Source organism: Ochotona princeps, chromosome 20 (assembly GCF_030435755.1).
Source record: "Ochotona princeps isolate mOchPri1 chromosome 20, mOchPri1.hap1, whole genome shotgun sequence".
Taxonomy (NCBI): Eukaryota; Metazoa; Chordata; class Mammalia; order Lagomorpha; family Ochotonidae; genus Ochotona; species Ochotona princeps.
The window spans coordinates 10,054,996-10,070,248 of record NC_080851.1 but is presented as its reverse complement, the minus strand read 5'-3'; the positions used below and the strand labels follow the sequence as shown (position 1 = coordinate 10,070,248).

The 15,253-nt window shown below is 39.8% G+C and overlaps 1 protein-coding gene across 3 annotated transcripts in view; it reads left to right on the top strand.

The window, feature by feature from the left end:
* HEPACAM2 (HEPACAM family member 2) overlaps positions 1–15,253 on the top strand; it is a 46,662-nt gene that overhangs the window by 19,556 nt on the left and 11,853 nt on the right. For all 3 annotated transcript variants that reach the window (XM_058678139.1, XM_036493685.2, XM_012926162.2), the window contains one exon: positions 6,860–7,156. In XM_058678139.1, the coding sequence (XP_058534122.1) occupies positions 6,860–7,156 (297 nt within the window). The remainder of the gene's footprint in view (positions 1–6,859; positions 7,157–15,253) is intronic.

Here is a 15,253-nt window from a genome sequence, read left to right as displayed (position 1 = left end):
CACACTCCTGATTTCGACCTGGCCCTGGTCCAGCCATTTGCAGGGCCATCCGGGGAATAAACCAGCAGATGGAAGATCTCTCTCTCTATCTCACTGTAACTGTGCCTTTCAAATATTCAAAACAAAACAACCACAACAAAAAGCAACAGCAGCAGCGTGGTGGCTAGGACATAAATTCTGGGGTGAGCAGGTTTAGGTTCATATCCTGGGTCTGTTACCTTGGCTCTCTCTGCCTCATCTCATGAACACATTTATGTGACATTAACCTACTTCAGGGATCTATTGTACAGACTAAATCTGCTACTCCATGTAGAGTGCTTGCAGCAATAACTGGACCATAGGGCTCCATTCACTGAAAACTTAGCATACAGCAAATAAGTGAGTCTATGAACAGTTTCTACAAAGTTCACAGAAAATGCATACTATTAAAATTATATATTGATTATAATTTTTGAAGAAAACATATTTTAATTCCATTTTTCATTAATTTTTCTGACATCATCTCATATATGATTTGTTACAATGAGTTAAATTTTAGGCATAGCTTTCCATAATGTTATATTCAACTAACATTGTAGAAAATATAAAAATGGGAGCAAAGATTCATAATTACATCTATATATGTCAAGGAATCTGCTCTTTGTATCATGTATCCTTTCCTGTGCTACTTGAAAGAGTTAGAAGACCCAAGTTGAATAGGTTCACATTTCCCAGAGCTTAACTTCTGCTTGCAGACTGAACTGTTCTTTACAATCTTCTAGACATAGCCTGTGAAATCACACAAACATCTATCACCAGTAAACACTGACAGAGAGAAGGAAGAAGAAAATTGACAAATGTGAGTTCTGTTTACACACTGTAAACATGAATTATCCACATGACTTAGGAAAGACTGTTGACCCTTACTGGCTAAAAATTGTTATCACTGTCATTAATTTTTCCTTAATCATTTCTACATTCTAATGCAGAAACTTTCACTTAGTCATAACCTCATCTTAGTGGCTGCTCACTTACCTATTCAGTTATCCACTCACTCATGTTTAATTTTATTAAAAGCACCAACCATTAATGTCCTGTTCATGCTATGCACTGCCTGCTCACCCCAGACTCATGAATAGTTTTTTGTTATTGTTGTTTGCTATCACTATTTCAGCTTGCTTTAATGTCTTGGGGGCTTTTTTGGCTTGTTTGCTTGATCTTGAGTAGTAAGGATTAAATAAAATATACATTTTGAAGATTTGTCATTTTCCCTACAGTTGACTTTGCATCTATGTGATGCATTTTTTTTGTCTTCATTCTATGAAAACTGGGAATACATGCCTTGCTGAATATTACTCCCACCTCTCTTTCTTCTCGCAGTTACTTTCTTCTTCATTCACACCACCATCTTCTCCCAAAGGGTCACCTGCCGGGCTCTGGCCTCTCTTCATCCATGCACTTGTGTTCCTCTAGTGCCCCATGCATGTCTCTTCCCCGCTGCTTATCGCGTTATCTTATACTCAATTTTTCTCCACTTAAAGGAGTTATGAATTCTTATGTTCATTGGGCAATATTCAACACAGCTTAAGAACACAACAAAATTCCTTGAACTCGACTAAAATGGGACACATCTTTTTTCTTCATATCTCTTTAAGATTCCAATATTACTTAATGCCATGGAAAAGCCAAATTCCCATTAAAAGATGATGATTTCTTCATGGCAGTATTTCAGTCCTTTTCTTTGTTTTCTGATCTGCTACAAAGTTTCTTGATAATGTAGTACATGTCAGATCACAACGTGTATTTCTTAGAGAGATCCATAATAATTTAGAATTTCATCATGAATCACCTATTCTGTTTTCAAAAGTACTATTTCCAAGATGCTTTCTTCATAAATGCAAAAATAATTTTCTATAAAGATTTTATTTTATTTACTTGAAAAGCAGTTTATGGGAGAGGGGACAGAAAGAAAGACATTCCACCCACTGCTTTACTCCCCAGATGAGTAAGCAAATGGACACAAAGGTCCAGGATTAGGCCAGACCAAAACCAGGAGCCAGAAGTTTCTTCCAGGTCTCCCACATGAGTGCAGGGGTCCAAGCAGTTGGGTCATCCTCTGCTGCTTTCCCAGGCATATCAGCAGGGAGGTGGATTAGAAATGGAACAGCCAGGACTCAACCCGGCACCCATACGGGATGCCCACATCACCTGCTACACCACAATTCCATCTCCAAGGAATTACTTTTTATTAGGGCAGTAAAAAAGTATAACACAATCTGTCAAGATTGGTCCTATATTTAGGAGGTTATGACGTCATCGTTTGGTGGCAGACGTTATGAAGTCAATAATTCAGACACGGCACTTTTTAACCTCCAGCCACGGACAATAACCCGGTTAGACTTTGTGTGCAACATATGGCATTGCTGCAGGGAAGTTCTCTTAGTGACATAAAGAAAAAAAAAAGCGTCATTTATAGTAAATACCTACCATCTGCTCCCAAGTGGAATGGCAAGCAGCTTCATAACGGAAATTAAGGTACTGTCCCCACCCAGCCATAAATTGCAAAGAGAACAGACGATAGATGAGTTTACAAGTCGCTTAGTAAACAGCCCTTCTTGAGGCAATGGGCTCATTTATTTTGGAGTCTCTGCCAAAGGCAAGAAAGTAAACCCTCACCCACATTCAGGATTGAATGATCCTTCTGCTTTCATCTTAAGTACCAGAGGCAACTCTGGTTGGATTACTCTAACTTGACTCTGTCAAGTCTGCCTGGCTTTGCCCTCAGAGTTCAGTGTCAGTACATGACTCAGGTCTCTAGCTCTTCCAAATCACTCAGTTCCGCCCACTGGGCTCCTCCTTTGTGAGCAGGAACCAACACTGCCTGTTTGCAGCCCTTCACTTCTCGAATGTTCCATCAAGACACACAACACAAAGGGACACTGCTGGCACTCAGGGCCACCTCCAGCAATGCCTCTCAGAATGTCTACAGCAATACGACTTGCACAACAATATCTGAAGATTGACTTTGACTGCGTGAGTGAGAGCAAATATCCATTCCCATATTCAAAAGAGAAAAAAAAATACATCTCTACTGTGCATGTTTGCTTTCTGAAAGCAGGGTTAGCCTTTGGAAGCATACTGCTTCCCCTTTCTCTTTAACTTCTGAAGAACTCCACTTCTACCTCATGTGGTTACTGTGAAGAGTCAGTGTAGTTCTAAGTATAAACACTTGGCATGATCCCCCTTGCACATATCTGATAAATGTCAGTTATGATCAGCTGAACAGTGAGCACAGGATTCAAGCCCAGGGTGAAGGGGTTTTTGTTGTTGGTGGTGGTGATGGGTTGTTTTTGTGTTAGAATTCAAGGAAGAATTTAGGCTAGACGAGAAAGCCTGTCTAGATGGGGAATTCTTTTTTATTCTTATATTTCCTAGTTGTCTGGAAAAAAAAGCATCAGAAAAAGTGTCTTTACTTGCTGACAATCTGGTATTACAACATTGCAGGAGTGTTACTGTGGGAGACAGAAGTTCCTGGGATATTCATGGTTAAGCAGTTGATCATTAATGAGTCATTTTTAATGATAATGAAGATGTATGTATTTCTAAAGGGAATTCTAAACTTAGCTAGAGGAGAGAAATTTCAGTTAGTGCTGGTGTTAAAATTTGAAAGCCATCAAGTAATCTAGGAATGCTTCTCTTGGATCTAGGAAAGCAACAAATAAAACCAAAAACCAACAGGAGGAAAGACATAATTAAAATTAAGGAATAAATTAAGGAATTGAAACAAAAATTAAACATAAGATCAATAAAATAAAGAGCTAGTTTTTGAAAAAAAATAGCAAGATTGATACAACTAATTTTAAAAAGTGGGGGGAGAGGAGGAAGGACACTCAAATTAATAATATCAGAGATGAAAAATGATATGTCAACAACAAATATCACAGATACACATCTATTAAAAATTCATCTGAATTACTACAAACAGGAAAATTCAGAAGAAATAAATAGGTTCCTGGACACCCACAAAATATCAAAATTGAGTAATGAAGATGTAGAAATTCTATATACCAATTCCCAAAATGGGAGAGTAAATCAATAATAAAGACTCTCCCAACAAAGAAAAGCCCAAGACTGACTGCCTTCACTGCTGTTTTCTACCCAAAATTTTTTTTTAAAGATTTATTTATTTTTATTGTAAAGGCAAATTTATAGAGGGAAAGACAGAGAGATCTTCCTCTGTTGATTAACTCCCTAACGGATGCAACAGCTGGAGCTGAGCCGATCCAAAATCAGGAGCCTCTTCTGGGTCTCCCACAAAGGTGCAGGGTTCCAAGGCTTTGGGCCGTCCTGCACTGCTTTGCCAGGCCACAAGCAGGGAGCTGGATGGGAACTGGAGAGCCAGGACATGAAAAGTGCACATGTGGGATGCCAGTGTTTGCAGTGGGAGGATTAGCCAACTATCACACCAGACTCTGCTACCAACCTTTTAAAGAATTAATTTAAATTCTTCTCAAACTATTCAAAACAATTAAGAAAGAGATAATCCTCTCAAACTCACCATATGAGGCATTTCATAACCTTAAATCCAAAACCAAAAAGAGATACATCAAAGAAAGGTAATTATTGGCCAATATGATGAATATGGTTGCAAAAATCCTCAACAAAATACCAGGTAATCAAATCCAACAGCACATCAGATAGATCATTCAACTGGATCGTGTGGGATTTATCCCTAGTATGCAGGGATGGTTCGCATTGATTATCTCAATAAATGCAGAGAAAACAGATGACAAAAATACAGCTTCCTTAAACAAAGTGCATTATAGAGAGAACATACCACAACATAATCAACATAATCAAGGCAAGAGATAACAAACCCACAGCCAGTATCATATTGAATGGGGAAAAACTAGAAGCACTTCTACTAAGATCCCAAACCAGACCAGGAAGCCCACTCTCACCTTTACCATTTAATGTCATTCTGGAAGTTTTAACCAGAGCCATTAGGTAAGAAAAAGAAATCAAAGGGACCCAATGGGAAAGGAAGAAGTCAAATTATCCATTTTGCAGATAATAGGGTCCTATACATTGAAGAACCAAAATACTCCAAGTTACAGGCTATAAAATCAGTACACAGGGCCCGGCGGCGTGGCCTAGCGGCTAAAGTCCTCGCCTTGAAAGCCCCGGGATCCCATATGGGCGCCGGTTCTAATCCCGGCAGCTCCACTTCCCACCCAGCTCCCTGCTTGTGGCCTGGGAAAGCAGTTGAGGACGGCCCAATGCATTGGGACACTGCACCCACGTGGGAGACCCGGAAGAGGTTCCAGGTTCCCGGCATCGGATTGGTGCGCATCGGCCCGTTGCGGCTCACTTGGAGAGTCAATCATCGGATGGAAGATCTTCCTCTCTGTCTCTCCTCCTCTGTGTATATCTGGCTGTAATAAAGTGAATAAATCTTTTAAAAAAAATCAGTACACAAAAATCAATTTGTATACAACAAATAATGACTGAAAATTAACTTGTAAGATTAGTCCAACTCACAACAGCTCCAAAAGCTTTCAAGTACCTTGGGATTAATTCAACCAAGGTTGTAAAAGATCACTACAATAAAAATGACAGGACAGGCTCCAGCCCTTGTGGCCATTTGGGGAGTGAACCAGTGGAAGGAGGATCTTTTAGCTCTGTCTGTCCTTCTCTTCATAAAATCTGATCTGTCTTCCTAATAAAAGTAAATGAATCTTTTAAAAAATAAAAGAAACAGAATCAGACACTAATACATGAAAAAATGCTTCCATGCTCATGGATTAAAGATTTGATATCTTCAAATGGCTGTACTATTCAAAGTAATTTACGAATTCAATATGATACCAATCGAAATACCAAAGACATTCTTCTTAGATCTGGAAAAAAAATCCATATGGCATCACGGGAACCTCAAGTAGCTAAAGCAATCCTAAGGAGAAAAAAATGAAGCTGGAGGTATCATAACATGTGCTATCAAGACATCCTGCAGAGCGACTGTAATCAAAGATTGTTAAACTCTCCAAGTGGGATTCAGCTTAGTGACTATAATATCCATATCCTACATCAGGGTGCCTGGGTTCCAATTCCAACTCCAGTTTCTGACTCCAGCATCCCTCTGAATAGATCCTGGAATACAGCAGGTGATGGTTCCAGTCACCATACAGGAGGCTTGGACTGAATTCCTGGCCTCAGTGCAGCCCTAACCATTTGGAGATTTTGAATAAACAGCTATCAATTTTCCCTCTTTCTGTCTCTCTTCCTCCCCACTCTCCCTCACCCTGTACCTCTTTCTCTTTGCTTCCTTTCTAACCTATCACCCTCTTAAACAAATCAAAATGTAATTAAAAACCTAAATAGAATACTAAAATATGCAACACCCTATGTCTACTTGTACAAATCTGTGTTCCTGATAAACTGCCGTAAAAGGCATAATCCATGCTAACACTAAAAAGAAAAATGAGTAGTATTCAAAATATGGTTGTCAGAGAAAATTATAGACATAATCTGTTGTAAAAATATTTTCAGATGAATTTCAGTTTTAGAAATACTGAATTTATCTAGCAATATTGCAAAGTTATCATTACTCAAAAAAGTTTAGCCTTACAATCATGATAATAGCCTTTGTAAACTCACATAGTATGTTTTTCAATTACTATGTCAAGTAGTTTACATTTTTGTGGTTATGAGAATAAAACATATTACAGGTTGTCCTCACTCTGGGGGAGTCTAAAAGAGGGCCCATGGCTAATATGAAGACTCTCACAAAAATTCAGATGCTATTAAGCTTTACCCAAATTGAAAAAACCACACTGTAGGTATCATGTTACTCTTCTATTTCTTCTTTTCATTGTTGCAGATGGACCCTATGGACTTCAAGTTAATTCTGATAAAGGGCTAAAAGTAGGAGAAGTGTTTACTGTTGACCTTGGAGAGGCCATCCTCTTTGATTGTTCTGCGGATTCCTACCCGCCCAACACCTACTCCTGGATCGGGATGACCGACAACACAACCTATTTCATTAAGCATGGACCTCGCCTAGAAGTTGCACCTGAGAAAGTAGCCCAGATGACAGCGGACTATGCTTGCTGCGCTTACAACAACGTAACTGGAAGGCAAGATGAAACTCACTTCACAGTTATCATCACTTCCATGGGTAAGTGTGACAGGAAAGGAAGGGTTCCCAAAGAAGACACAGCCGCCTGCTGGCCTTAGCTTTCCCCACCTTACACCCATGAGGAAGAGAATGTCACTGTGGAATTTTTCTCCTTCCTAAGCTAACAATGTCATAGTCTCTATGACTCAAACAAAACACAGAATACCCTAAGACATTCAATCTCGGGCTGTAAGGGGTTATGAGGAAAAAGGGACTCAACAACTGACTTCCAAGTGGGCGCTCTTGTCCTGATTTCACAAATGGCAATATGGGAGAAGTGGCTGTTCCCTTAGAGGGCTTACATCTGCTGTTCCCCTCGGTAATAGGAACGCATCTTAGTGAGTGAGAAATCTATTTGTCCCTGAGCTACATGACTCCCAAGTTCACTGTTCCTTAGGGTCTCCCGTGCTTCTTTGACTGATGAAATACCTGAGATTCAGCAGGAGTCTCAATATCTTGGTAATTTTTACAAAAGTGACCTGTGAAATTTTGGGATTCTTTAGAAGTCATTTGATTTTCAAACAAGCCATTCAACCATAAAGGCAAAAATCCCTGTCTCAAACATGGATATACACACCGTCCCCATCTCTTTCTGCATTTAGCATGACTTCATGCTCCTTACTCCCACGTTTTCATGTACCATCAGAGCATCTCAGAGCTATCTTCATGTAGAGCTCTGAAGCTTTATATCTTTCTATACCTCCTTTCTAGATCTCTGTCCCTAAAACTACCTGCATTAGTAGGCAGCAAAACAGTCATGTTCTTTCACCCAAAGTGCTGTTCTGCCTGCGCTTCCTGTTCACATGAATGACCCCACCTTCTGCCAACAAGATCAGGGTGTGAAATGTCATCACAGACTCCTCTTGTTCACTGCCTGTCCCACATTCTGTCATCAAGTTCTGTCCATCTGTCTTGCCTCTCTCTCACATCCATCTTCTTTTCTCACCTTCTTTCTTCCTCTTCATTTAGTTCACTCCCCTTCCCAGTTCCTTTACCTTCTCTTTATTCTTCCTCCTCTCCGTGGGGCTATCAAGTTCTTCCCAGACCCTCTGATGTGCAGAAAAAGACAATGCAAATTTCACTAGGGGAGACCTTGGGACAGGTTTCCACAGGACACAGTGGTTCAGGAGCCTGTGAGAACAAGTTCACAAAAGTTACCTCTCCCTAACACCTTTGAAAATCATGCCTTCTCTTTCTCAATTGTTACAGCCCCAGGGCCCAGAATAGTACCCCTAACAGACAGCGCAAGAAATGTAAATAAGGAAAGTAAGAATGTATAGTCTTTTTACTTCTAAGGATGATTTTTTTTTCAGTACGGTGGCTCCTGGATCACCTGCAGCAAAATAAACTAGGAAAGTTGCCAAAATGTCATTTCATGAAGGTACTTCAGAACTACCAGGCCAGGATATTATAGGTAGAAACTGGGAATTTTCTATATAGTAAGCATAAGTGTGATAATTACTCGTTGAAGATATTTTTCTCCTTGAACAATTCCAACTTACTGAAAAACTCTTAAAGAGCCCTTAAAATCATTGCCAGCCTGCAGGTTGGTGAAGAAATGTATCATGAACGGGGCCTTTCTAGGACTCCTTAAGGTCAAAGGCATTCACATTTGCAAAATCACCTAAGAGTATTAGAATTTATATAGTGTCATTGGAAGGGTTTCTTTTTTTCTTAAGATAGTACACTCTGTGAGAATGCTATCCAACAGGGCTTTCTGCAAGAAAAGCAAAAAAAAAATGTGAATATCCATATATCCACACTGTTCAGCACAGTAATCTGTAACCTCATTTGACTTTTGAGTACATACATATGGCTATGCAAATGAAAAATTGAATTTTGAATCTTATTTCATCTTCATTAATTTTAATTTAAATGTAAATGTCACCAAGACCTGGTGGTTGCCATATTGGACAACATAAATGACGTTTTACCTGATTTATACTTCATTTGGATAATGGATGATAATACATTTACCTTAGAGACCTGTGCATTGTAAGTATATGTTTGGGGTTATGTAAATGAGGCATACATTTCTTCCATACTTAACAAAAAATTAAGGGTCAAAATGGCACTGAGAATGCCAACTGGAAAAATAATTCTCGCTAACAATAATTTCTGCTGTCTAACCTGAGTGCAAGCATGGGACGGCACATGTCCATCATCTGCTTAGTTTTTGACTAAACAGGCTTCATTGAATTCTCACTGCAGCAGCTAACCCAAGAGTCATTGCTAGTGCGAGCCATAATCAGGATGAAGCAGCTCAGTGGTGACCTGGACGCCACTTGAAGCTTCACCGTGCTCACTGCAAGCAACGACCCAGCTATAATATGTGGAAGAGAATCCTGGTGAAGTGCACAGTTGCACAATGTTCCCTATTAAGGTTTAACCAAGATACTTCCACCATATCAGACGTGGCTAATATTTGGTTAAGGTCTTATTACCAAGGTCCATAGACAGCGACAATCCTAATGTCAGATAATTTGCTTTTGCAAAATCTAAAAAACCTGTTTGACCTGCACAAAGAATAGGCATTTGTCATTACAGTAAACAAGAAGAGCAGGTGCTCATCTCGCAGAGGGATTCAGTGTTGTCAACACTGGTGACCCCTTTGTGGTTTTAGAGCTACTCTCCAAACCCTAAACAATCACAGAACTCACACATTCAAACAGTGGGAAAAAATGGCAAAGAAAAATGACTAGCACTGATGTCTTTTGTTAGATATTTCATTTTTTCTTTTCACTTTCCAAAATGAATGGATCTCAGCAATGACACCATCTACAGTGCTAAATGATCATCACGTGCAGTTACCAACTGGGCATTTCTTGAACATCCACTACGATGAACAAGCTAGGTGCAGATTTATGTGGAAAGCGAAAGTGCTTAGGAAGGGAAGGTAGAGATGTTTCCAGAGTGCACTCTGCAGTAATCAAGTTCAGTGGCAGGAAACAGATAAGGAGGGACTTTGGTTTTAATGAGGGGTAAAAAATTGCAGCCAACCAAAATATCTCAGCAACAAAATATGGATGGACAAAGAAAAGGGGCCAAAGATGACGCTGAGGTCATACAGAAAGAGAATGAGAAGAACAGAAAATCAGTGGGTTGCTGGGTACTTTCGGTGTTGGAGAAAAAGCCTTGAGAAGGTGAGAGTCAGCTCTGTGGTTTTTGTACTTGTGTGAGGCTGGACCAGATGGTGCCAGCTACCTCTGTAGCTGTGGTTCCTGTCTGATTTGAGGCATTAATTGACCTTTCTGGATCTCAGTGGAGCTGTTCTGAACAAAACAGGGACAACGAACAAAACCACTCAGTGATAACATAGTACCTGAATTCAGGGCCCTTCTTTTTAACCACTATCCAGCCTGCCTTGCTGTAATTGCCGCCGTAGGTTGAACTATGTTCTTTCTATAGAATATGCAGAGCTACACACATACACATACACACACACACACACACACACAGTGTATTTTCTCACCACCCTAGCTAGTTTAATGTTGTATACATCTGGATACTCTAGTCTGTCCATGACCCATGTATAATTTCATTTTAATTATGAAATACTTCTAACTTGAAAAATGTCTGGATGTTTCAAGACAATAATAAAATAAATTAGTATTTGTATATTAAAGACAAGGGCCTAACCACTCTGTTTAAGAATTCCTTGAAAACAGAATCAACCAAATCTTAATCACTACCGTGTCATCCAGTGCTTTTTCTAAGAAAATGTTTATGGAAGTATAATTATCTGGTAAGAATTAAATTCAAGTGTTCACATTTATAGAGAGCATTCAAGCTTATAAATAGTTAAGTTTCTCTAAACCACGTGGCCATAACTTGAGATGTAACTGTCCTAAAAATAGTGTTTTAGATGATCCTGAGAAGTCTTCCATTTTTATATTTATCTATATACCACATCTCTTCATAAAGAAGAGAATGAAGACTCAAGGCAGGAAAATTCAGGAGCTTGTTTATCTAGAACTTTCTCAAGCCAAGATCTCTAGGAGATGTATTTCACTTTGGCCTGTTGAAGATGATGATGGACATAGAATGGTCACTGTGTGGGTAGCCCCTGAGACCTCAGATGATATCCCATGGGGCATCCAGTGCCGAGTCACTGTGCCATGGATGGGGCCGTGCTGGGGAGAGGGAGCAGCACACGCCTCGACACGGCATTTCATCTTGGTATGCGAATCAGTTGCCAGCGTCAGTGGGCAGCCTGGATAAGAATGAACTCAGGACTCCATTTTAATGTGGAAATAGACACACTGGCTGGTGGCATATGGCTTTCCATTTCAGATGCAGACTCTCCAACTGCAGGGTTGCACTGCCATGGACACCACACCCCTTGCTCATATTTGCACATAAGATGTTATCCCATTTTATTTGTTTGCACAAGGAGGGGGTAAATAGCATTTGCACTCAGGCTTTGGTACATGAGTCAATCATGTTTAAATAATCGGAAGAATAGCATGCCATGTGCTGCCGAAGAGGAGGGTTCTCTCTCAGAAAGGAGACGAAAGGGAGCCCAGGCAAGTGTCCACACTGGCATTAAACCTTTCACATTCTCTGTGGACAGTGGGCCAGAATTTCCTTGCCATCTAGGATTGTAGTTGGAGCTCTAGAAATTGATCTGTGCAAACCGCACTTTCCTGGAGCTGACCCCACGGCCACTTGTACCCTTGGTTTCGATACATGACCTACGTGGCGCTCTGCTTTGTGAGGGGCCAGGTCTCAGACGCTGGAGCTGGCAAATGCCATGTATCCTGATATAGAGAAGTGGAGTTTGTTGGGTGCTGAACAGGAATGAGTGTTGCTCTGGGAAAACAACTCCTCATTCTGCAGGAGGAGGAGGCTTGACCTTGGCCATGGCCAAGGTTTTGGACTGTCGAGTTCTGATTACTATGGGTGGATCTCTGATGTAGGGCAAGGAGAGCCAAGGAGGGGAAGCAAGAGGGCAATAAGGAAGTACTCCATGGAAATCAGGATGCCGAGGGGAAGGGAAGAATGGGAATCCTCTATCAGGAGAACGTGCACATTAGGTCTTGTTAGTAAATGCACGTGATAAGGGACAGTCTAAAATGAAGGCATTGAGAGGCAGATGTGTCATATTTAATATGGGACATATAATCACTGTGCATTGATCAGACTTGAGAATCACACCCATGTGTCTGAGGGAATCGTGATCATCTGAGTAAGAGGTATACTATGGACAACACACACAAAAGGACAGGAAAGAAGTGATCTCTTCGGGATAAGATTGCTGGTTTTAGCTCCTGTTTATACTGCAGAAGAAATGTGGTCTTGTTGTCTTTGGACTCTCAGCTTGTTGAATGTCATGATTATGGGCAAATGAAGCCCATGAACCATGGACTGGATTAAATTATGGCTGCAGATACTGAAGAGAGGGAAAGCAGGGAGGAGATTTGGGAGGAAGTATGGCTGCCAGGAAAGTGTGATTGCCTTAGAATCCATAAAATCTGTTCTCTTTATATTAAAGTTTCTAAAAATGAATAAGTATACTGGGATGATCATTGTTGGCATGCTTTCAAGCTAAAGCAAAGAACAGCTGTGGCTACGTTTGCGGCTTTGCCCAGGGTAAAACACTCCGCAGGAAACTGAATACAATAAATTAGCACTGACTTCTCCTCCTCCTTCCCATTTTCTTTTTTTCTGAAGGGCCAAGAATGACTGAGTTTTGGTGAGGCTGTCTGGCTAACAGGGATGAAAGAAGTTTTGGAGAATGTTGTGTTTACTGTTGGAGAAGCTTAGAGGTGCCTTTCTGCCGGTCGATTAAAAGGAAAAGCACCTGAGCCGAATCGGATAAAGGCTCTAGTCCAGTCTCCCACCCAGAGCTGGGACAAATATTTTAGGTTCTTGGGCTTGGTTTTTGTATTTTCAGATACTGCTGTGTTATTAGAATTGGCATGCCAAGTAAACAGGAAACAATATGCATTTCATTATATACATATATAATGCTCAAATATTTTATTGCACATTATCTGAAAATTCTTAATGCATTTTAATTTTAACTTCAGGTTAAAATGAAGAAATAATTCACTAAGTTGTTTCTGAATTGTAAATCTTACCATCCTAATATTCACTATTTTCTTCACATTTTCTACTATTTATTCCTGACCAGTTTGTTACTATTTATTGCTTATCTATTTTTCTTCTTTAGTTGCTTTTCAAAATCATTTTGCTGCCTCAAGGAGAGTCCTAGTTGTCTTTACCTTATTGACAACCACAGCACAGCATGAATTTATGCTTTAGGGGTTAAATTACGTAAGTCTGATGTTCTCCCCAAATCACTTATCTAGGATGAGCGACCATGGAAAGAACAGGTCAAAAACACACAGTGATTCAGGGCTGTTGGATCTGAGAGAATGTGACAGTCTCCGCAAATAACTGAGATGGTATCATAAAGAGAGCAGATTTATTCATTTAAGCTCAGTTGTTAGAAATTGGCAGACTCAACATTTGGGGAGATTTTCTGCGTTTGGTTCAAGGGCTATCGGACAGGTGGAGAGAGCACAGGATTGTAGCCAGACATCAATGAGCCCTGGAACCTTCACCTTCCCATCTGTGAAATGGAACTTATTCTTGCATTTTAGAAGCAAGTGCAAGTAACAATTGGTAAAAGTGCTAATTCTGATTAGATTTTTAAAATCTCTGAAGCCTCAGAGATACATAAGAAGGTAAAACTAACAAGCAAATAAAGAGGAATCTGGAACCAAATGAAAACCTGAGTAGTCCAAAATAGGAGAGGAAAATGAATCAAGGTGTAAGAAATAAAAAAATGATTATAACTTAAATTTAAAAATATGTTAGCAGGTTGATGTTATATTGGGACTCTTGATTGACTGTGATGATATTCGACCAGCTCTAACTTTGGACCAGAAATGGTCTCCCCAAGAAACTGCTCAACCCATCTGGACAATAAGTAGCTGGACTCTATGCTTGGTATACGTTTGCAAGGAAAGAATCTTGATTGAATTTGAACTGTAATACTGCATCAAGGTGGAGGAATCCACCAGGGGTGAGGGGAGGGACAGGGGTGGGGGGATTCCCAGAACCTATGAAACTGTCACATAATGCAAAATAATTAATAAAAAAAATATATATATATAATAATAAAATATGTTAGCAGAAGGAAAGTCAGTCTGAAGCTAGCATAGTGACTTCCAAAGCTTCGAAGGTGCTTGGAGCATTGCTGCCTCAGCACCGTCAGGGGATGGAGCCCATGTGCCACAGCACGGGGTGGCTGTTGTTCATCCTCACTGCGAGTCTCAGCAACAAGCAGAAGGAAGCTCAGGCCTCCTAACTGCAGCCATGACAAGCCAGGAGAAGGCCAATGGCCCGCTGATGTCAGTATGCAGTTCATACATCATTGAACTACTACACTGTACCCCGTAAACATGTACAAAGATTACGTGTTAATCCAAAAACTGTTCGTCTGTGAGATGAAAATGTTACCCCCTTCATTTGATCATCACAATTGGATTCATGTATCAAAGTATCACCCTGTGCCAGTAAGTATACATAATTAAACTAATAATAGTAATAACAAATAAAAGAAAGTAGCAGTGCAAGAAAAAAAACCAAAATATTCTAGTAATTATGATGAGTATTAGAGGACTAAATATTCCAGCTGTAAAGCAACACTGTCACACTGTGCTGAAAAATACTATCTGCTACTTGTAAGATACACACCCTATATGTAAACACCCTAGAGGGTTGAAAGCAAAGTAACAAATAATCTTTACAGATAGTCAAAAGGAAGCTAGTACAGCTATACTAAGATCAGATAAGTTATTAAAGAATCGAGTATTTTTAAGACAAGAAGCATAACTTCAGATAAAAGTAGATATGCCACTAGTTGTCTATCTAGTTGCAATATGTAAAAATGTTAAATATGCCTGCATCTAATAATAAAGCCTCAGACAACCTAATAACTGATCAGAAAATGTGAGAAAATATAGGAAAAAAAACTTTCACAAAGTGGAAATTCTAACTTACCTCTGTTGCTGATAGATCAATCACACAGAGCTTAGAAAAATAACACAATCAAATGGATGGCATTTAAAATACTTAAACACAGCT